At 47.3% G+C, this 23,943-nt stretch overlaps 1 protein-coding gene across 3 annotated transcripts in view; it reads right to left on the minus strand.

Moving 5' to 3' along the window:
* IFRD2 (interferon related developmental regulator 2) overlaps positions 1-14,831 on the minus strand; it is a 98,260-nt gene extending 83,429 nt beyond the window's left edge. Inside the window, exons 1-2 of one of the 3 annotated variants that reach the window (XM_029599588.1) lie at positions 14,550-14,831; positions 13,093-13,152 (exon numbers count right to left, since the gene is read on the minus strand). In XM_029599588.1, coding sequence (XP_029455448.1) covers positions 13,093-13,152; positions 14,550-14,595 — 106 coding nt within the window. In that variant the 5' untranslated portion in view covers positions 14,596-14,831. The remainder of the gene's footprint in view (positions 1-13,092; positions 13,153-14,549) is intronic. The other 2 variants (XM_029599586.1, XM_029599587.1) reach the window with 2 other exon arrangements.
* Positions 14,832-23,943: the final 9,112 nt, after the last annotated feature.

Here is a 23,943-nt window from a genome sequence, read left to right on the forward strand (position 1 = left end):
CTTTCAGAAACTGGGCCATGTCCAGATGAGCCAACAGGCAGGTTCCGTTCACATCGCCTCTGAAACAGGAGAGAGCCGCAACCTGCACCATCAAGGCGTTAAGGGTCAAACCTTTATCCAAGCCGCCCTGCAAAAGTTCCAGAATTAGTGGGATTTTGACCTTCCGAGAGAAACACTCAAATACTCTCCAGACCCACACATATGCTAAGGGCATAGAAAACTTCCACACGCGAAATAAGGAGACAATTACTGCCAGCTAATATCCTCGCTTCATCAGGCGAGCCCTCTCAAGGGCCAGACTGTAAGACAGAATAGTCAGATTCTCGTGAAGGACCGGTCCCTGCTATAGCAGATCCCTATGCGATAGGAGGGACGGGGGGGGGGGGGGGGGGGGGGGGGGAGGAGGAGGTGGTGTCTCCCCCAGGATTCTCCATATGTCCGCATGCCACAGATGCCTGAGCCAATCTGGAGCTACTAGTAGGTAGCTCTAATCCCCTGTGGTGCTCGATTCTGCGAATGATCCTACCCAGCAGGGGCCATGAAGGGAAGGTATATAGCAACTCTTCTTCCAGCCAGGTCTGAACAAGAGCGTCGATCCCCAGGGGCTACTGATCTCTTCCGCTACTGAAGAATCAGTGAACCTTCGCAGTCTAAGACGTGATTTGTGATGGTGAAACCGAACGACGGTATATAAAACTCAATAAATAAATAAATGTGGCCAGCAGGTCGATGGACAGGAGACCCCAGAAATCTATCAGCTGAAAGGATTTGGCTGACAACGCCCACTCTCCTGAATCCAGACTCTCCCTGCTTAGAAAGTTTGCTCTGATGTTGTCTTTTCCTGCGATGTGGGAGGCAGAGATCTGTAAATGTATTTCCGCCCATTCCATAAGGAGATCTATCTCCTGTGACACTTGCTGGCTCTTGTTTCCACCCTGGTGTTTGATGTAGGCTACCATCATTGCGTTGTCTGACATTACCTGGACTGTGTGAACCTGGAGTCTGAGGCTAGATTGTAGACATGCCAATCTGACTGCCTGGGCTTCCAGGCAGTTGATGTTCCAGAGGGCCTCTTCCTCGGTCCAATGTCCCTGGGCCATCAGTTCCTGAAAGTGAGCTCCCCAGCCCCAGAGACTCGCGTCTGTTGTGAGAACCAGCCAGTTCTGAGAGGACAGGGGAAAACCCCTGCTCAGATGAGCTTCCTGTAGCCACCACTGGAGCTGAGAGCGTATTCCTATTGGTAAGTGGAGGTGAATTGGATAGTCTTGAGACTGCGAGTTCCAACGTTATAGTAGTTAACGTTGAAGTGGTCGCATGTGTGCCCTCACCCAGGGCATTACCTCTAAGGTTGCCGCCATCAGCCCAAGAACTTAGAGATAGCTCCACACTGTCGGGCGTATCGTACTCATCAATTGACACACTTGGGACATCAACTTCCTTATTCACATGGTTGGAAGGAATATCCTGCCTGTCTGGTGTCGAAACGAACTCCCAGATATTCCAAAGACCGGAAGGGCTTGAGACTGCTTTGTCCCGGTTTATGACCCAACCGAGTTCCAGAAGCAAGGAGGTCACACTGTTGGTCACCTGAAGACTCTCTTCGACGGACTTTGCCCGGATCAACCAGTCGTCCAAGTATGGGTGTACCAGGATTCCCTCTTTTCTCAGTATTGCCGCTATGACCACCATAATCTTGGAAAATGTTCTGGGGGCAGTGGCTAGGCCAAAGGGCAGAACCTGAAACGGGTAATGGCGACCCAGTACTGCATAGCATAGGAAACCGTGTTCTTGACAGATTGGAATATGTGGGTAAGCATCATATAAATCTAGGGAGGTTAAGAACTTTACCGATTGTATGGTCATTATCACGGAGCGTAGGGTTTCCATGCAGAAATGATTCATTTGTAGATGTCTGTTAACATTCTTAAGGTCCAGGTTGGGGTGAAAGGAACCTTCCTTCTTGGGTACGATGAAATTGATGGAATAGTGCCCCATATTTTCCTGAGATGCAGGTACTGGGATTATAGCCCTCATCCTGAGGAGCCTCAAAAGAGTGGTCTGCCCATCTCTTGGGTTGTAGACTACGAAATGACAAATCTCCCAAAGGGCTGAGACCTCTGAAATGTCAAGTTTCTGTGGGGCGAAAGCGTTGTGAGTCCCTGGATTGACCCTTCATAGGCGAGGGGCACTGTAACTGCTTTCTCTTATCTTCTGGTAAACGGGGAACTAGATATTCGCCCCATTTACTGGTCAGCTTTTCCAATTTGCTTCCGAAAAGGAGTGATCCTTTAAAGGGCATCTTTGTAAGATTTGCCTTGGAGGTTGCATCTGCTGACCAATTCCGAAGCCATAGCCACCTTCTAGCCGCCAACACTGAGGCCACTCCTCTGGCTGAAGTTTGGATTAGATCCGAAACCCTGGCGACTAAAAAGATGGCTGCGAGTTCCATAACCGCTCTGGAATTCACCCACGAGTCATCCACCTCCTGAGAGAGGAGTAGGTAAGAACGAGCTACCAGGGCACAACAAGCAATCTGTAAGGTCATCGTTACAGTGTGACAGGCCTGTTTAAGGATGGACTCCATCCGTCTATCGTGTGCATCCTTTAAGGCCACTCCTCCTTCCAGTGGGATAGTTGGTCGATTAGAGACAGCACAGACCAGCGAATCCACTTTAGGAAAACGCAAACGCTCTCTCACTGCTGGATATAGTGGGTAGAGCTTCTAATGCTCATCCTCCTTTAAAACTTGCTTCTGGGGCACCCCATTCCAGGTCAATCAACTACTGGATGGCTTCCAGTACTGGAAAGAAGGGAAGAATGGGGTTCTTCTTTGGTTCAGTCATAGAGTCCGCCCCAGGAACTCCCAGCATCTTCAGGGTCTGGGAAACCAGGGCCGGCAATTTGTCTCTATGGAAAAATCGTAACATGGACCAATACGGTTCTAAATCCATCTTCCAAGGAATCTGTAGCCTCCTCCATGTCATCTGGGTCCCTGCCAGTGATATCCTTGGTGAGGCGAGGCATGCCTTGAGGTCTTCTCATAGGACTGGGGAGAGGGAGTGCTTACCGCCTGAGGTTCCGCCTGGACAGGGGCAAGTGAAGTAGTAGACTGCGCCAGTATGAAGGCTTGAAGGCCCTGGAAAAATTCCATCCAAGAGAAGGGTCCATGCCTAGCCCAGGAGGTAAAGGGGTAGGTGCCTTCCCTCTCCCACTGACGACCCAGTCCTGGGGATACTCCCAGTTAAAGCAGTAGTTAACCCATCATCTGAATGGAAGGCGCCAGGCTTAGCAAAGTGCGAGGAAGCCAAGCCTCCTTGGGCTTGCTCACAGTGCTGACAGAGGTTGGAATTCAGGTCAGGCTGTGAAGCCCTAATACGACAAGCAGCGCAGAAAACAAGGCACTTAGGTTTTTTGGTTGCCGATTCCATTGGCAGTGGTAAGTGTGCGTTCCAATCAGCTTGCACTTAAAAAATTATATGCTCACAAATTTAGAGTGCTAGAAGGGGTGCGGCGAGGTGCACGCTTGGTCTATGCACTCAGCTTTTCCTGTATGCGTTTAAAACTTGTGCATGTAGGTATGTGCTGATGTTACATGCACAGCGCGTGCACAGAAGTAAGTTCTGACGTTATGCGCACAGCGCATGTGCAGAGCCAATGCATTGCGCATACCGATTTCCTACGTGGGGCCATACCACACTCACAAATGCGCGCAAGATGGCGCCGATGAGGCCAATCATGCAGTGTGCCCTAAAGCGGGGCCTAGCCCAACGGAGGGTGCTCAACCCACTTGGAGGCCCAATTCCCCTTACCCTCATGGGAGAAGGAACAACGTCAGAATGGCATGCCAAGCTAGGAGACCGGAGGAAACTACCGGAAATTCCTCCAATCGTCTCTGGATCAGTCAATCTTCTCTCTCTCTTTTTTTTTCAACTTACCTGGGCTCAGCGCTTACCGGCTGAGTACAGAGACGGTCTCCGGCTGCAGAGAGAGAGGGCTTTAGCCATCACCGCTGTGCTTGGCTTCCTGCACCTGCTGTCTTTCAGCTACTTGAGCAGCAAAGTCCACACCGGGAACCGGATCCCTTTGAGGGATCTCGGAAATCACTTCAGGAATTCTCAACTGGGGGAAGGACCTTTAGGTATTACCGCAGGAGAGCGGGGTTCAATCTTTTCTGCATGGGTGTATCTAGGGTGGCGTCAGCTTTGAAACCTGACTCCGTCTCCAACTGCTGGCAGGGGAGCATAACCCATTAGTCCATCTGGCTACCCACTAGGAAAGAGGATATCGCCCCAATGAATTCCAGCCAGCAAAATCATGGCTCAGGCCTCCCAGCTGCTCCACTGCTTCACTCCAGTGCTGTCTCCACCAGTCAGTCCACTAGTTTAATGCCAGTACAGTGAGAATTTTCAAAACTTGCGAGCCAACTATGCAGATCTTGCGTACTGAACGATCAGCACAGCCAGCCTACAAACCTTGAAAACATCTGCAGAGATGGAGCTGTATAGCAAGCGGTGTGCTAGTATGTGCTGGGGGCTGCCAACCTCTGCCCTAATATTTTGCTGTATTATAACCCCTATAAAAATAATTTGGTGGAAAACCAAACCATCAAATTTTTTAAGGATGTCTTTTTTGGCTAAAAGGTGAGGTGAAAAAGGCTCTCTTAGCCAAAAAAAACATCCTTCAAAAATCTGAAGGATCCATCTGAAGAAAACAGAAAAATGCATAAGCATTTTCAAGTTAAGTGTAAAACATTAATAAGGCTGGCTAAGAGAGAATTTGAAATGAAGTTGGCCATAAAGGCAAAAACTCATAATAAAAACTTTTAAAAATATACCAGAGGCAAGAAACCTGTAAGGGTTTCGGTTGGGCCATTAGATGACCTAGGGGTTAAAGGGGCTCTTAGGGAAGATAAGACCATTGCAGAGAGACTAAATGAATTCTTTGCTTCTGTGCTTACTAATGAGGATGTTGGGGAGATACTGGTTCTGGAAATTGTTTTCAAAGGTGATGAGTCAGATGAAATGAACTAAATCACCGTGAACCTAGAAGATGTAGTAGGCCAGATTGACAAACTAAAGAGTAGCAAATCACCTTGGCCGGATGGTATACAACCCAGGCTTCTGAAGGAACTCAAAAATGAAATTTCAGTTCTATTAGTTAAATTTGTAACCTATCATTAAAATCATCCATTACATCTGAAGAATGGAGGGTGACCAATGTAACCCCAATATTTAAAAAGGGCTCCAGGGGTGATCTGGGGAAGTATAGACCAGTGAGCCTGACTTCAGTGCCGGGAAAAATAGTGGAAACTATTCTAAAGATCAAAATAATACTTCTTCAAGCTGAGATCCGGCGTGTCCCATCCTCTGAACAGCAAGTCTGTGGCTGAAAAATGAAAAGGGAACGAAGTGGTTGGACCCCGTAGGCCCAACAATACCGGATCCAGAGCTCCCAACCTGGATTCCGCTGGTGGTACCTCAATACCTAACTCCTCCAAAATTGCAGGAATAAGGGGACCCAGTTCCTCCTTCCTAAAAAGGCGAACCAACTTCGGATCATCCCACTCAACTGCATGGGGACTTCGGAGTAAATCCTGCCGCGGATCTGTATCTGCATCCACCCTCAACAGAGGCTTGGATGGTATAGCTTGATCATCTTGGTCCGACATATCAGAGGAGGAGTCTGTGCCTGGCCGAGGAGCCACAGTCCTTAAGGTGCACTTTACTTTTAATGAGCCAGCTGCACCCACAGGTTTGGATCACTTCTGTGCCTTGGGAATGGGAGGATCAGTAGAAATCTTATCACCCGCTTGCCTTTTTTCTGATTTCCTGGCCTTGTGAAGCCCCAATATAAATTCAGAAGAAAATGAGGAAGATGAGGAAGAATCCTCCGCCCCCTCGGGGCTAGCCACTAATGCATCCGCGTTTTGTTCTTGAACTCTGCCCCCCCCCGGCAACCATTTGCTGCGGGGAAAGCGGCGGTGGAAGAATCCCCTCCCGCCCCCCACGGCCCGCGTGGCAGAATGGAAAGAACTTAAAATGGCATCTGTTCCCGCGCTGAGCGGGAACAGATCAGATGAAACTGCCCGCAGTCCCAGAAAAACTGCTGAAGCCGTGTGAATACTCCCCCTGACCTCCCCAGCCGAAACGGAGGGACCTTCCCCCCCCCCCCCCCGGGGAGGCAGGAGGAACACAAGCCGTTGTGCATGCCAAGCCACCGGCTCAGCAACTTGTTCTCCGCGGCATTAGAGCAGGAGCCCTGGAGCGCTGACAAAAAATGAGAACAAAAAAAGACAGCCGGCGCTAACTGAGCCACGAAGGAAACGAATCACAAGGGAAGGGAGAGCCCGATCGCCCGAGCAGTGACTATTCAAATTATCTAATTATTATTATTATTTTTTTTTTTTGCGGGCCTGTCCGAAGTCCTTATCCTCCCGGGGTGAGTGAGCCGGGCTCCCCAGTATCATCCCATTATCGGCACACACTAGGCAATAGGGCCCTCGACCCCTGGCTCGACAGCCTCTAACACCAGGAGGGATGGTCCCCTCAGGATCTGACAAACCCCTGGGAGGTGAAAAGCAAAAATTTTTTTTTTCCCTTTTTAAAGAAACAGGCTAAACAGCATTCCAGAGTAAAACCTAGCTAAACTCTGGTTTTTTGTTTTTTTTTAAAAGAACCTCTTACTGACTAATACCAGACCATAGGTTTTGCACCTCCACCATCTGCTGGAGACAGAGAAATACTGACAGACTGTAGATGGCACCTCGGGGATTTGGGCAGTCTGTTAAAACTTCTCTGTCTCCATCTGCTGGAGGGGAGGCAAAACCCAGGAGTCTGGACTGATCCGGGTATGTACAGGGAACATAGAGACCTCCCCTCCTGCAAGCAGCTGCGGTTCCTCGCGGTGGAATGAGGCAGAGCCACCAGATGGGGAAGAGTGGGCACCGTCTTGAAACGAAGCGTGCAGCCATCCTTGACTATCGAAAGAATCCAACGGTCGGAAGTGATGGCTTCCCAGGAGGTGTAGAAATAGGAAATCCTCCCTCCCATATTTAGTGGTGGAAGTGGCCGTCGCGCCCCTAAAAGCCCTACTGGGACTTCGGGTTGTTATTAGTCAGGCAGACATTGTTGTCTGACTCCGCTGGCGACCCCGGGGCTGTGGTTGGGAGGACTGCGGAAGCCGCGGGGGGGTTATGACGGTGGGCGGTAAGCGGAATAGGGCCAAAAAGGGCACCGCTGGAAAAAGGCTTTTCTAAACGCCAGGTAGTATTTGTTCAACACCTGAGACATCACTGCAATGTCTTGCTTTCAGTTGCGCCACCGTCTCCCGCAATGTGTCCCCAAAGAGAATATCAGGGTGACAAGGGAGGTCTGCCAACTTCTCGTGGACATCCTTACAAATGGCACTGGCTCTCAGCCATGCTATCCTGTGGGCAGTGCGGAAGAAAAGGACTGAAAGATGACGCCACACGGAAAGTATGCGCAGCCTAACACAGAGCAAAGCTCTGTCAGCTAGGGAAGTTCCACCTCGGCCGTCTGGAGGACATCCCAGACAGCATGGCTAATTTAGCCTGCTTATCTGTGGGAAAAGTTGTCCATAACCCAAATTTCTCAAAAATCAACTAGCTATAGATACCCACCAACTTGGAGATTACATGGCAAATGGTAAGAGATCCAAGGTTTAATAAATTGAGAATCAGCAGCTGTCTGAGGAAGCAGATGTGTCAGAAAATTCAGAGTAAGAGCCGAGTAGGGAGAGGTCTACTTTGACTCAGGTGCTGTTTAAATCCTAGAGTCAGAGAGTACCTTGCATGACTACAGCTTTATCCAATGGGAATCATAAGCCTGTAGCTTCCCAAGCAGCAGAGCTGGAGAACATTACCATCAGAGTTTCACTCAATTAGTAAAAACAACAGTCCTCTAACACTCACTACAGCTGCCCATGGAGTGGAGCCAAAGGAAACAATCTGTGATCCTATTTCCATGCAGCAGACAAATCGCAATTGTGCAGCTTTCCTGAGACCTTTAAGGTATCCCAAATGCTTTGCAGATTGTCATATCACATATTTAGCTTCACTCTGCCTTCACTCCCTCTCGAATTTCTTCTCTGATAAAAGAGAGCCAGTGAACAGCTCTGTACCTCTCTCTGCCTCCCTCCTTCTGCAAAGAACCACAGTATGCCTTTCTCAGATCTTCAGAAAGAGAAAACGCTCTTAATGAAAGTGCCAAGAGGGTATGCTCGTATCACTTTAGAATATTCACTCAAAAGATGGAGATCCTGAAAGAAACAGACAAAAATATCCCACAGCACATAGCCTGAAAGATAACTGCTGAGCAATATTGTTTAAAAAAAAAAAACTCCACCCCTTAATGCAGCTTTAAATTCTTAGAGCTCACAGTCAGCACTGAAAAAAGCAGGAGGAAGCATGGGAGAGAGTAAGATATCTAGGATCAGGGGCTAGAAGCTCAGCCTTTCCAGATTTTCTGTAGAAAGTGGGGATATGGTTTAGGCAGTACCATGGATATGTGGAATGTGGATAGGGGTGAAGTGGGGTCTGCTGCCCTGTCCATTTTGGGAATGGGTTAATGTGGACAGAGATATACCTGTCTTGGGGAATGGGATTCCCTGCCCTTAAGATCCAATCGCACAAACAACTCAGCTAGGACATGAGATCTAAAGAACTATGGACCAGGGGATGATCAGATCTGGTGCAATATTAATTAGCTGCTCATTTAAGGGGAAATATTTGAAATTACCTGCTGAGATTCCGAGTCCACGGCTGCTTTTACCCACAGACTTTGCACCAGCTCTCAAAGGGAACTGTGCTAGATTTAGGTTAAACAATCATCCTGAGCAGGAGATTTGAGTTAAGGGGAATAGGATTTTTAAATGTTTATTTTAAACTTTTTTTTAAATGTTTAATTGCTTTACTTATTTTTATCTATTTTGCTGTACACTGCCATGAGCAGATCTTATCTGATTTAGTGGTAATAAATCAAATAGAATACTCTCTCTTTGAAAACTTCTGAGGGGAAAGAATATCTGGGGAGATAACGTCTCTCTGATTTCTGTAGCTGCTTTTTCCCTTCACAGTAATGGTCCCAATATTCAAAAGATATCCAGCTATCCAGATATTATTTATCCAGATTACTTGGAAGGGATATTCAATGGCACTGCTAGGCTGCTGAATATAAACGGTTAAGTTATATCTGGATAAATTTAGACCTGCTATTGAGCAGGCATGACTTATCTGGTTAAGTGGCATCCACTGAACCCAGCCGGATATTCAATAGCCACCACGTAGCCAAATAAGTCCTACTTATCCAGCTATCTAGCACTAAGTGGGCTCTCAATATCAGGTTCAATATGTGCAATTTTGAAAATGCAATACTACGTGAGTTGCCCCTGACTTAACACCACTTTCACGGAGTAGAAGTACATGCACTGCTGATCCCCACCATGCACTTTTACCCAAAGAAAGGGGGAACGTTTTCAGACCCAGATAAAGTGCTCTTGTTGAAATTTACTCCAATCAATTTCTTTGCATCAGGAAGGAAGGGATTTAACAGGTGAACATGCTAACTGAAAAGCTGCAGGTTAACCTCCTGAATCACAGCAAAACAAATCGAATCTAAAAGCAGATTAAATTCTCAACTCTTATTTATTTATTTAGCATTTTTATATACCGAAGTTCATGTAGCAAAGATACAAATCAGTTCGGTTTACATTGTAACATTAACAGGCATGTAAGAATGCGAAACCAATCTGATATTTCCAGTAGAAAATCTCTGATAGCAGCATACTCAGAGATCACCCTCCATTCCTTTCTGCCACTGCAGATATATATAGATTCAAGTTTAGAGTAGGTTAGCACTACCCTGTCATGTCTGGATGCCCACCCAGAAATGAGGGGCTGTTGAAATCAGTGCCAGTTCTAGTGGGAGATGGGCTCAGGGAGATGTACAGACACTCCCTGGGGTTAAGCAGACATCTGTACCAGGTTGTCTTCACATCTGAGCAGGAGAGCTCATCCCATCAGCAGAACCAGCAGGGAAGGCAAAAAGGAGTCTATTGCTGGCAGCATGGCAAGATGGCTGCCAGGCTACTTAAAGCAAGGACAAGTAAGTGGCACTAACTGCTGCAGTTCCTACCCACTGTGGAAAAGGACACCAATGTGCCACTTCTATTCTTGGCAGGGGGCCTCAGAGCTGCCCTTCAGCACCACCTGCTATTCCAGTACTGAGATCCACACTTAAGAGCTATGCCACTGCAATTCATCAGATTTGCAACATCAGATCAGCAAATCTCTCTCATGCATATTCATCACGGATAGCCTGAAAAGCTGACTGGCTGGGGGTTCCCCCAGGATAGGTTTGGGAACTGTCAAATATTATTTTTAAGTCCAGCTACAATTATCTTTAATCTTCATCTGAGGAGCAAATAAACTAAGCACCAATCCTACCACTATTTTTGTACAGAATTCTGTACTTTATTAAAACATTTCTAGAATTATAGCAAGGTAATGAAAACCAATGAAATACATGGATTGTGTCATACTTTTTTCAACATTACCCTCTTGAGAATGACTTTAGTCTCATTGGATTCAGGGCCTTTGTAATGGGATAAATTCCAGAAGCATGGTTAATATTCCTCCTAAATTTGTAACTGAAGGGTAGAGTTTTGCCAAAGATATCGTGCCTCCAGGCAAAGTCTGAATCACTGCATTAGCACTGCTCCAGCCCGTGTTATAAAGTGCTAAAAACAAAAATCCACACGGCACAGATTTCAAGAGAAAGACAGCCAAGAGGGGAAATGTGGAGGAGGGGGCGACAGCACTTGGTATAGGGGACACACATACTTCTAAGGCTGGTGCAATTCTAGCCAAACCATCAATGGAAACCATTGCAGATGTGGGGGGAAAAAGCATGGAAGAGGAATGAGGAAGCCCAAGGTTATGCTTACAGAACCTAATAGGACACATCTAAAAGTCAATAACCCTTTCAAATTACATGGACAGGGAGAGACACATCTTACCTACAAACAGGTGTTCTTGGAGGATGGCCGTCCTCACACATGCAGCATCATCATCAGATGGAGCCTGGCACAGACGTTTGACTTCGAAATTGAGCATGCCTTACTGGGCCTGTGCAGCATGCTGTACATCCACACATCCATGAGGGGCTCCTTCAGTTCATAATTTAGCTTAGACTCCTGAAGGACAGGAAACCAAATTGGTCTCGGCCAAAAGAGAGCTATGAGAATCATAGTCCCCGATCTCTTCAGAGTTTCAAGAAAGTCTTTGCCACTACAACAACTTAAGGATATGCATACCCTGACCCCAATTCAAGGGCAAAAGCATCTGAGATTAGTTTGCCTCGAGTTCCTCTTATGGCGCAGAACAACCAGACTGCTCTGTTCAAAGGGGATGCAAACATACCTACCATGGATGAGCCCCACGTGGAAAATCCAGTTTGCTATCTCCTCTTGCGGAGGAGAGGTGTTGTCAGGAAGACCTGTTAGCCCCTCCTGATCAGAGAAGTTCTCAGATCCATAGCCCCAAGAGTATTCAAAGCTCAACTGGGTATGCTATGGACATGGGCTCGGACCTCACCTGGCTAGCAGACAAGGCATCAAAGAAATCAGCAGTTGTTTGTTGGGGTCTAGACCCCAACAAACTCTTACATCTTGGAGAAGCTTCCTCCCCTAATGGGCTGGAGATTAACATTGGTGCGCTGGTAGCAGATATTGATTTTTCTCCAGGAACCAGCATCAGGGTCATTCCATTGGGTGCCAACAAAGACTCCAACAAGGGCTGGTCGTCAGTCTATAGTGACATCAATGCAGTATATGCTGGTGCAAGGATGCTCTGCATCTTCCAATCTAGGGCCTCCTGGAATTTCCTATCCAGCTCATCCTCAAAAACTGCTAATGCCAATATAAACTGGAAGGCAGGAGGAGAGAACAAGTCTTCCTGGGATACCAAAGGTGTTTCGGTAGCTGGCACCTGGACCTCGGAGACCAACGCAATTCCCAGGAAAGCATGGGATGTTCTGGAGAATTCAAGGTTTCGCCAGAATATCTCCACTCCCAGCATTGTGCATTAACAGAGACCTTCTTGGCCTTGGCCCACTGCATGTCATTGGAGCTCCACAATGCCGATAGTGAAAAGGCTGAATCTGTTGCTTTCTTCAGGTGGGAGGAGGCATAAGACAGTTTGTCTCCTCAGTTCTCTCTGGTGCTCAATGACTAAGGGTATCAATGCCTTGTCGATGTTGATGCATTGCTAGCGATCAGTGCAGCTCCTGGGTTCCTCGATATTGATGTCAATACTGATGGGCCGGATTTAGGATTCTGGAGGTATTTCACCAAGAGGTCAAAGCAAGAACAAAAACTTCCTGCACTCTTGGGAAACAAAAAAATAACTTTCTAAAAGCAGGCGAGAGAGAAGGATCGCAACTGGTGGGCTCCCCTGAAAAGATGAGACTAAAGGTGCCCCGTGTCAACATGTGGAGGTACGGCACTCTCAAAGTTATTAGAGCCTCTGAAATCAAACTCCTGCGCCAGGCCCCATCTGATGTCACCCCTATGTGCAAGGACTGACATCCTGCTTGTCCTCTGAGAACTCCCCCTCCATATTCCAGGAACTAGAATAGGTTCTGTCCTTTTTCCCCAGAGGGAACAAGCTGAAACATTTTTAGCCATTTTATTCATCCATTCCATTTCATGTCCCCCCCTCCCACCTTGCAAATATTTAAGGCTCAATTCCACATGTGAACATGTAAGAAGCTCCAAACTACACCTTTGCAGTGAGAATATTCCCATGTAACACAAAGGGACAGGACAAAATTCCCCCATGAGTTAAAAGAAATCTTTGAATTGTAATACACCTTTGAATCAGGAACAGTGCCTACAGACTGGAAATCCATTCCAGCCCTGAGGTCCGCCCCCACTTACAAATACAAGGACTTCTTCCAGCATCAGAGACAGGAAAGCATGCCATGCAGCCTGGGAATAAATGGAAACATGAGAACAAGAGACAGTGGCATGAAGTCACACCAAGCCATGCTGAGACAGGCAGCAGGAAGACCGTACCTTTCAGCTGGTTGGCTTTGGTCGAAACCTGTAGCTGCAGCAGCTCCTGCCTCAAGGACCCTGTTACCATAGCAACAAGTGGGGTCACAACAGAGAAAAAAGGTTGAAAACCAAAATACAGACATAAGGCATTGCAATACAACAATTACAAAATAAGACAAGTCCATGCTGTTTCACCACTGGACTTCGGCCTTAGCAAGATAGGAATATAGTTATCAGCTACAAACTAGTTACACATAACTCAAAGAGCAACTTTCCAACACCTGCGCCCTTCTCCAGAACCTCACAAGATTCACTGAAGCCAAATGCCAATAACCTGGGTAGTAGCATGGGACAGAAAAACTCTGGCACCCTACCTACCCCTTTTGAAGCTGCTTAAAGAGCCTCAGACTATAAGATACAGCCCAATGCCAGGGCAAAGACAGCTGGAGAGCACCAATACTTCTACCCAGCTGACAGGTTACAGCACATTGGAAGGACAGAAAAGTGCAGGCAGCAGTTCCTGCTTCACATGTACCATAGTCAGCAAGTCTCTGAGGACAGGGAAATAAATACCTACTATACCTGAATGTAATCCGCTTTGAAGCGCCTGAAAAGCGGAATATAAATCAAACAATGACACTCTAATCTCTAAAAAGAGCGTTACATCCTTGCATTTCCTCAAGATACCAGAATGTGGTTGGTTTCATGATATACTGAAATTTTAATTGTCTCAGTTTGAGCTAGATTTAATGTTGTGAAATAAATACATTCAATATCTCCTGCACCAAAAAGTACTATCTATATTTAGCACAGGGAGAAGTAGTGAATTGTTAAAGGTCACACAGTAAGCGGTTTTACCTAGAGCTTCCGGGTATGTGGCTTTCTGCTCTTATCTCTTACATTGCAAAATCCCATGATAGTTTAGTGCGCTAAGGAATCCCTTAAGGAAAGGTCAGGAAGCAGTAAAGTATTCTTTCCCCAGCTTGACTGTAGAAATATTACTTCTGATTTCGGAATTATAGTCTGGTGAATAGAGCAGAGGACCATGGAAACGTTTTCATTTCCTCTAATTTCCATTTACTCTGTGACCTTAGTACGAAACTTAAAACCCCTTGTAAACTTTCTGGGATAGGAACAGCTGTGTACTGATCATCTTGTACTAAGCTAGGCATATCGACATATCAAATCTACATATTATTCTTGAATGATTGGGTGTCAACTAACTGATCGATCAATGGCCAACAGGAAGATTATCCAGGATCACACATTTATTTCGAGGCGCTCTCTTCCCACCATTTTAACCAGAGCAGGCGATCCAGGCCTTCACCTCTCGACTACAAACCCCAGAATAGAGTGGGGTGAAAAGTTTAAGCTTTAGAAGGAGAGATTTTCCCAGCCTGGGTCCTTCCTCGCTCCCGGCCTACACCAGGCTCTCCGAATCGGGCTCCCTACCCGCGGTCGCCGCAGAGACTCACCGCGGCTGCCCTTCTTCTGAGAGTTCCCCTTGCGTGCCCGGGGCATGACGACGGTTTCGCTATCAGGAATCCGGCCCACCGCCTGTACTCGGAGGAAAGGCCCGGGACCCGGGAGTGCCGCACACGCCGCTTCTGACGCCGACTCTCTGCAGAAGGAAGGACCACGCTGCCAGCTCCACCATCTTCACCCGACAGTGAGCAGAGCTCGCTCAGCTCCCGGCATCAGCCGCCCGCCACCGCTGCGCCTCTTGGGACATGTAGTCTTCAGCCTACAGTTACAACACGACGCTCAACTATGACACAGCAGGGCCCCCACTACAAGTCCCAGAATACAACGTACGGCGCCGACGCGCCAAAGGAATTAAGACAGTGTTATGGGAAACGTAGTGCCTTGTAGACGTGTCAGTTGGGGACCGGATTTGAGATTTTTAGACTACAATTCCCATGAGGAATTGGAATAAGTAATAAGGACACCCTTTGAAAAGCGACCTTACCTCTAAATTCTTACCTAGTTTACTACCTGTATGTGTGAATGCCTCCCACTGTATTTCATCGTTTATGAGTATCAAACCTGTACACCTTTATGAGCTACTGATTCTCACATAGAATGACGATATATAAAACACTTAAAGAAAGAAAGAAAGAAAGACTTGTCTAGTTATCAGTTTAGCAGTTGTCACCAAGCAACTGAGTATGTTTGGCGTGTTCTGCATGGACAACCGGACGCTACAGCCACACGCAGAGCCATAGCCAGATCATGTAGCACCTATGGCCAAGCGAAAAAGTGAGCCCTCATCCTGAACACAAAACACAACAGCACGAGCTGGGAGACTGTCAAATGGAAGGGCCTTTGAGTCTTATTTTCACCCAGCAGTTTCCTCCGGCTCCTTTGGGCTTCCAATTCAGTCAAAACCAGTAGAGAGATCCTGGTGCCAGGAGCCTTCATTCATGATTCCCGGGGATCTTTTTTTCACCTCAACTTTCATTAATCCAATCATCGCAGTGTCAGTTCTGGGCTGGGGGCCATGCACCAGGGCTCCCTTCAGAACCCTGCAGTCTTGGGCCCCCAATCTAACCACTAGGTGTCATCCCCCCTCTAGTCACACTCTCCCCACACAATTAAAGATTATTCAGATTTTACAAGAAAAAGGCCATTCTGAGCTAAAAATATAGGGGTAAATATTCAGCCGCTGGGCAGCTAGTTAAGTTAGCCGGATACACATATCCAGCTAACTTAACCGGGATATTCAGTGGTGTAGCCGCGTTGCTGAATATACCCGGATAATTTAGAGTTAGCTGGATATGTGGTATCTGGCTAAATATAGACCTGCCCTATGGCACGTTAACTTAACCAGCTATTTCTGCTTCTCCCCGGAATGCCTACCTCCTGCCCCAGGAACACCCCCGACTTATCTGGCTACAATTTAGCTGGATAAGCCTTTTAAATATGCGGTTAAGCCATTTAGACAAATAACTTTCCTGTTATCCGTCTAAATGGCTTTTGAATATGTGCTCTTCATTCTCTAGCATCGGACTCCACCATCGTTATAAAGCCAGCAGATAAAGGGGGAGGTATAGTCATCCTTGACCGACATTCCTATTTAGCTGAAGCGATACGAAAACTAGAGGACACTGAATTTTACACCTTGCTTTCCTCCGACCCTACATCCCTGTTACAGCAGGACATTAAGGATATTGTACAGAAGGGGGAGATTTCTGGATATATCACCCCCCATGGGGCTCAGTTTGTGTTGAGTTCCCCATTATTCCTACCTTCTATATCCTACCAAAGATCCATAAATCCCTTCATAATCCTCCTGGGCACCTGATTGTTTCCAGAATTGGCTCCCTTTTAGAGCCACTCTTAAAATTTGTTGATCATTTTTTATAACCTTTCATTCCCCTGATTCGCTCATATGTCCGGGATTCTGGACACTCAATATCTATCCTTCGGGATTTAGAGATCTCTAATGAACCATTTTTCTTGGTTACATTAGACATTGTGTCTTTGTATTCTAACATCCCCCAGGAGGATGCTCTTTCTGTTTTACAGGATGTTTTGGATCGTCGGTCTGGTGACATTTGTGTTCCCACGAGTTTTTTGTTGGATCTAACACACCTGGCTCTAACAAACTTTTTTTTTCAGTTTGACCAAAGATTCCATCAACAGATAAAGGGGACAGCCATGGGTGCTACAATGACCCCAAGCCTGACATGCCTTTACGTTGAATTCTTTGAAGAAGAATTAGTCTATCCCTCTGTTACGCTTGGGCTCCGGTCAGGAGGCGTGAACACCACCCAGCAGGGTGGCTCCAGGTGGAGAGAGACAGGAAGCTAGAAACAGTGTCTGGTTCCAGGCTGGGTCAAGGCAGGCAGCAATAAGCAGTGTCTAGTTCAGGCTGGGTCAGAGCAGGCGGCAAGGAGCAGAGTCTAAGTTCAGGCTGGGTCAGGGCAGGCGGCAATGAGCAGAGTCTAAGTTCAGGCTGGGTCGGGGCAGGCGGCAATGAGCAGAGTCTAAGTTCAGGCTGGGTCAGGGCAGGCGGCAATGAGCAGAGTCTAAGTTCAGGCTGGGTCAGGGCACAGTAAGCAGGGCAAGGCAGGTCAGAAGGCCCGTAGGCCACACACACACAGAAGGCCCGTAGGACACACACCATAAGCGGGGCAAGGCAGGTCAGAAGGCCCGTAGGCTCCACACACACAGACAGAAGGCCCGTAGGCCACACACCATAAGCAGAGCAGGGCAGGTCAGAAGGCCCGTAGGCCACACACACACAGAAGGCCCGTAGGCCACACACCATAAGCAGAGCAGGCAGGTCAGAAGGCCCGTAGGCCACACATACACAGAAGGCCCGTAGGCCACACACCGTAGTCAGGGCAAGCAGGTCAGAAGGCCCATGGGCCACACATACACAGAAGGCCCGTAGGCCACACACCGTAAGCAGAGCAGGCAGGTCAGAAGGCCCGTAGGCCACACATACACAGAAGGCCCGTAGGCCACACACTGTAGTCAGGGCAAGCAGGTCGGAAGGCCCATAGGCCACACATACACAGAAAGCCCGTAGGCCACACACCGTAAGCAGAGCAGGCAGGTCAGAAGGCCCGTAGGCCAGGTGAGAACAGCGAGGAAGGAGGCCCGAAGGCCGCGCAAGGCAAGGCAAGGCCCGAAGGCCGCGCAGGGCAAGGCAAGGCCCGAAGGCCGCGCAAGGCTAGAGCAGGGAGCCCAGGTGAGCTCGATGCCGAAGCACAGAGGCAACTGTCAGGCAGGGTTATAAGGACACACCCAGAGCACAGAGTGGACAGATAAGATGGACTGGGCCTGTCCGGAAAGCCAGCACTAGAGGGACCCCTGGTGGTGAGGCGGTTGCACTGCAGCCAAAACTGTAACACCCTCACCCTTCTTTCATTAGATAACAACTTGGCTGAGATATATTGATGATATTTTCCTTATTTGGCTGGGGACGGATATTCAATTCTTCCTTTTTCTGGATTGGTTCAATAACTGCAACAAGAACTTACAATTTAACTTTTGTTTACACCGTGTTGAAATCTCTTTTCTTGACATTTTGATTTCATACAGCTCTGAAGGGTTTACAACCTCCCTGTTCTGTAAGGATACTGATTGAAATACCCTGTTATCTATCAGTAGCCATCATCCGTACTCATTAAAGTCCAACATTCCTGTTGGACAATTCCTCTGGTTACGGTGGCTCTTCTCCTCCAAGGAACAGTTTATTGTTCAAGCTAAGCAGATGATGGCATGGTTTTCTGAAAGAGGCAAATACTAAAAAAAAAGCATTGAAGAGGGCTTTGTACATTTATCGGGATTGTTTCTCCCCCAATCGTGTTCCTCCTCGGACTGTCTTAACTGCATTTTACTGTTCTCAGCGCAGGTTAAAGATATCAGCACTGTTATCTGCCGCCATTGGTCGTTGCTTTCAGTACACAAAGTTTTTAATGTCCCACTGAGATTCACCTATCATCGGGGAAAAAACTTAAGGGTCATTTTGGTGCACTCGGAATTACGTGCCCCGCACCCATTAGAGTCCATGACACCGGGAAACTTTCCATGTGGTAATTGTTCTGTTTGCATGCATTCTCTCTCAATTTCATCTTTCCGACATCCTGACACAAACAGGGTTTTTTCTCTAAAGTTTTCAACTACATGTTGAACAACTGGCGTGATTTATATTATTATTTGCCCATGTCACAAGATAGATGTTGGCAAAACAGTAGGAGCAATGAGAGGAGGGTATCACCTTGCTGGTGGCTGAAAGGAATCAGTAAATTTTGCTTGAGAAATATTTTTTAAAGTATTGGGGAGAATAAATTATTGGGGTATATTATTTAGTGTGTTTGTGTGTTTGTGCTTTTAATAGTCAGTAAGGCAGCTAATAAGCAGAAGTTAGTGTGTTTGTATCATTAAAATCATCCATTGTGGCTCTTCCGGTTGTGGCGGAAGCCTGATCAGATGTTAAAGGTAGAAGCCGTGCGGACACCCCCCCCCCCCCCCTCTCTTTTTCGCGCTGGAAGCGGGCTTTCCCCTTTACTAAAAGCAGGATTGTGGACAGAAGGCTGTGGAGCAGCGGATGGACTCTTTTGTCATTAAAAAGCAACGTTATGACCAGCAAAACGGCATGCACAACATGGGAGAAGAGTCATCTCTTGGAGCACAAAATGGCAGCACCCTCCCCAAAGGCAGACAATGACAGAATGGTGGAAATAGTCTCTGAGGATGTTGCTCATACCATATCTAAAAGCATATCGGCTGCCTTAGAAAAAAGGCTTTAAAAAATACAATCGACAATAGAAGAAATCAAGGACGGTTTGGAAAGCCAAACACAGCGTTTGCATAAAGTTGAGCAGCGTGTGTTGGCATAAGACCACCCAACCCTAGTAGACAACCAGCTTTTGACTATACAAAAAGAGAATGCCGAACTTTTTAATTGCACAGAAGATCAAAAAAACAGAAATCGCAGGAACAATCTTCGGTTAGGTATCAAAGAAACTGTTTCAGAGAAAGACCTACCGGAACTGATTGAAAAATGGCTGCCAGCCACGTTGGGGTTGGATATCTCGGAGGCCCCCATTATTTGTGAATGAGTTCATCGGGTAGGTGTATTTAAAGATAATTTTACCAAGCCAAGCCCGGTAATAGCCAGAATACTAAACTGGGCTGATAAGACCAAAAAGTACTACAAGTGTATCGGGCCAAAGGAGAACTCGAACATGAGGGCTCTAAGCAGGATTTAGTGAGAGAGGTAACAGTGGTGGGGCCACTTGGCAACAGTGATCATAACATGATCGATTTTAAATTAATAACTGGAAGGGGGACAATAAGTAAATCTGCAGCTCAAACACTAAACTTTCAAAAGGGAAACTTTGATAAAATGAGGAAAATAGAAAAAAACTGAAAGGTGCAGCTGCAAAGGTTAAAAGTGTTCAACAGGCATGGACATTGTTTAAAAATACAATCCTAGAGGTGCAGTCCATATGTATTCCACACATTAAGAAAGGTGGAAGGAAGGCAAAACGACTACCGTCATGATTAAAAGGTGAGGTGAAAGAGGCTATTTTAGCCAAAAAAACATCCTTCAAAAATTGGAAGAAGGATCCATCTGAAGAAAATAGGATAAAACATAAGCATTGTCAGGTTAAGTGTAAAACATTGATAAGATTTTATGTGGGGGGTGTTTTAGTGTGCCCTTGGGCCTCAGCCCGACCCCAGACGGATCCAGGACCGAACCGAGGGTTGGCGACATGTCCCAGGATGGCCGAGACACGGTCTTACCCTCTGCCGGGCCTGCAAGCTCCCAGTGCCAACAACAAGATGATGTTGGTAGGTGAACGGTTCTCCGACCGTTCCCAGCCCTTTCAGACCTGCCGCTTGGATCGGCATGGAGCAGCAGGCCGGCCTGAGGATGAGGGCAGATGGAGACCTTGACACGAAGACATGACACCAAGGCTGTTGAAGACATGACACCAAGGCTGATGCAACGGCATCAGAGCCGAGACGAGAAGCTGGGAAGGAAGACATTGGCACTGTCTCTCAGGACGCCCTACTCAGCCCACCTTCACGGGCGGACCCAATGGGCTGGTCGTGGACCACCCTGTCCCACTACACGCCCTACACAGCCCAAGGGGGCTGGTCACGGACCACGAGGAGAGCGGGACGAGCGCAGGAGAGGATCCAGTCGAGGCGGGACTTCGACGACGAAGCCGATGTCATCTAGAAGGACAAGACGGCTCAGGGGCACAGGACATCAGTCCACTGCCGGCATCTCCCAAGATGGAGAAGCGTCACCTGGAGATCCACGACCGGCAGAACAGAAGGCTCCAGAGCAAGAACAAACACCAAGGAGGGCTGGAACACCAGGAAGCAATACATCAGGAGAAGGGACACCAGGACACCTGGACGGGGACCTCAGGCAATGAAGACATGGCATGACACAGACGTGACGAGACGAGGAGCTCCACAGAGAAGACAAAGGACCTGTCAGAGCACTGGACAGCAGGGGCTTCCAGAAACAAAGTAATCCGATGCAAGGCAGCGAGGAAATGCAGGAATAGCCCTTTTATAGGGCTGAAGCAGTAAACAGTCTCAAGGTGGGGCCCAGGGCATATCCGGCCATGGGCCCTTTAAATGTAGAAGAGAGGCGCGGCTGCGCGCCTAGAGGGAGCAAGGAAGCTCTGCAGGCCCGTGGACAGCGGTCTTGCACCGATGTTGATGATGCAGACGCAGGACTGGTCCTGGAGACAGGCCCCGATGATGGCAGCGGCTCCAGCCGCTGCAGGAGGCCCCAAGGGCAGCTCCAGCTGCCAATCCAGGCCAGGGCTTGCGGCCTCCAGCCGCGAGATGAAGAGACGGCGGCGGTGGCTCCAGCCGCGAAGGTGGCAGACATTGATGGGCCTGTAGAAAAATTTGGTTGTCCCTCGGTTTACAGTCTTTACTTCAATCTTGCGAACACGTCCGTCGTTTCTGGGGTAAGTCTTGATGACGAGTCCCAGGGGCCAGCTGTTGCGTTGGGTTTGGCTGTTTTTGAGAAGGATGAGGTCACCTTCTCGGATGTTGGGTTTGTTGGATTGCCATTTGCTTCGATACTGGTTTGGACTGTATCTACATTCTGTCTTTCTTAGTACTTATTATCATCGTTTATTTAATCGCATTGTTTTAGTACCTAGAAATGAACATTCTAGCTGTTCTTCTTTTAGGCTTTTCTTCCTTGGCTTAGTTATTTCATATGTCTCTCGGGATTAGATATTGCTTAAGAGACATCCCAATCATCATGTAGCTTACACTTTTTTCCGCTGTTATTAGTTACCTTATGTTTTTTGTATTTTTATCCTTTGCTCCCAGTTCCATGATACCCTGTTCTATGTAATGTTCCTTGCAACTGTTGTGCTTTCTCTGTAAACCGATATGATATGTAATTTTCACATGAATGTCGGTATATAAAAGTCCAAAATAAATAAATAAATAAACAAATACTCTTTTTTCCAATGACTCCAAAAGTAGTTGGCAAGAGGTTGGACTTGTTTCCACTAACGCTTGTGGAGCTCCTTGCCGTCAAAGTTTCCGTGTGGCACAGGAATCTAAGTAGTCTTTTGTGTTAATAGTCTTTTGTGTTAAAAGCATGGCTGGGGTTAGGATCAGAGGCGACTCAGGGTCGGATGACACTGGAACTAGTGGTCTTGCATTTAGGATGGCTACCACTTCTGCCAGAAGTGTGGTTAAGACTTCATGGGTGAGCCGAGTTGGCCTGGTTTCTATTAGCATGGCGTCAAGAATTCGGCGAGCCATCCCGATCATGCGCTCCCATGATCCTTCCATGTGTGAGGAATGGGGTGGATTGAACACCCACTGAATCGGCGTCGGGTTCTACAAGATCAAACGAGTGATCAGGGAACCTGTGTTCTGGTTTCCGGAGGAATTCTGGTCCTGTTAGCTACATCGTTTTCATTAAGTGAGCTGCTGGCACACTTCTTGTAGCGTGATCAGCTGGATTTTGGTCGGTGGGCACATAGTGCCATTGTTCTGGGCATGTTGACTTACGTATATGCTAAACTCTGTTGCTGACGTATACATGGAACCTTCTTGTCTGGTTGTAGATGTAGCCCAGTACCATTTTGCTGTCCATGTAGAAGCGGATAGCATCAATTTGTATGTCCATTTCGGCTGTTATTAGTTCCACTATTTCTACTGCTAGGACAGCTCCACATAATTCCAGATGCGGTATGGTGTGATTAGGCTGTGGGGCTAACTTGGCTTTGCCGAAGATGAAACCCACATACACTATTCCTTCTGCGTTTGTCGCTCTTAAAAAGGCTACTGCAGCTATGGCCTTCAGAGATGCGTCAGAGAAAACGCAGGTCTCCTTGCAGCTAGCTGCATTGAGTGGTGTGGGGATATAAGTGCATGGTATGTGGAATTGTTCAAGAGCCTTTAGGGAGTTCTTCCATTTTTCCCATTCTGGTTTCATTGCTTGAGGCAATGGGGTGTCCCACTCGGTAGCCTTTGATGAGAGTTCTCTTAACAAGGCTCTTCCTTGTATTGTGACTGGAGCCACAAACCCCAGCAGATCATACAGACTGTTGACTATGGACAAAATGACTTGAGTGTACGGTTTGTCTTGGGTTGAAACTTGGAACGTGAAGACGTCTCTCTTTAGGTCCCAGTTTAACCCAAGGCTTCGTTGGAGAGGAGGTGTGTCCACGCTCAGGTCCAAATTCTTCAAGTCTTTAGCGTGATCATCTGGAGAAAATGCTCTCATTACTTCAGGACTATTGGAGGCTATTTTGTGGAGCCTTAGATTCGCGCTTGCCAGCATTGTCTGTGTCATCCTTATTAAATTGACTGTTTCCTCCACAGTAGGTAAGGACTTTAATCCGTCATCTATGTAGAAGTCCCTTTCCACAAATTGTCTGGCATCTGCGCCGTACTCTTTTTCTGATGTAGATGTCATCGGCGGCACTTCCGTTTTGTGTATAGAAATGGGCTTCTTGCTGCCTCCCTGCTCCTTGGTTGGCCTTTCGCTCACTTGGTGGCTGATTCTGTGTATCTCATGTGTGCTGTATGAGAAGCTAGGGTCGTTCCTGCGCCTTGCTAAGTCCCGAATGAACTTTGTGAAGACATGGAAAGGTGGGTACTCTTCATCGTCTTCTTTGTACTGTGCACCATGGGATGCCCATTTATCTCGTATATCACTTGGCAATTTTTTTATGATGGTGTTCGTGTCTCGTGATGTGTCCAAAAGGTTGAGACCCGGATAAATTAGTTTAGCCTTCGCTGTCTCCACCTCTTGGAGGAGATCTCCCAATTCTTGTAACTTTCGGTTATCCTTTCTGGATATTTCTGGAAATTTTTCCATTTCCCGGAACCATGCATTCTCTATGGCGA

The sequence above is a fragment of the Rhinatrema bivittatum genome, chromosome 4, assembly GCF_901001135.1.
Source record: "Rhinatrema bivittatum chromosome 4, aRhiBiv1.1, whole genome shotgun sequence".
Classification (NCBI taxonomy): domain Eukaryota; kingdom Metazoa; phylum Chordata; class Amphibia; order Gymnophiona; family Rhinatrematidae; genus Rhinatrema; species Rhinatrema bivittatum.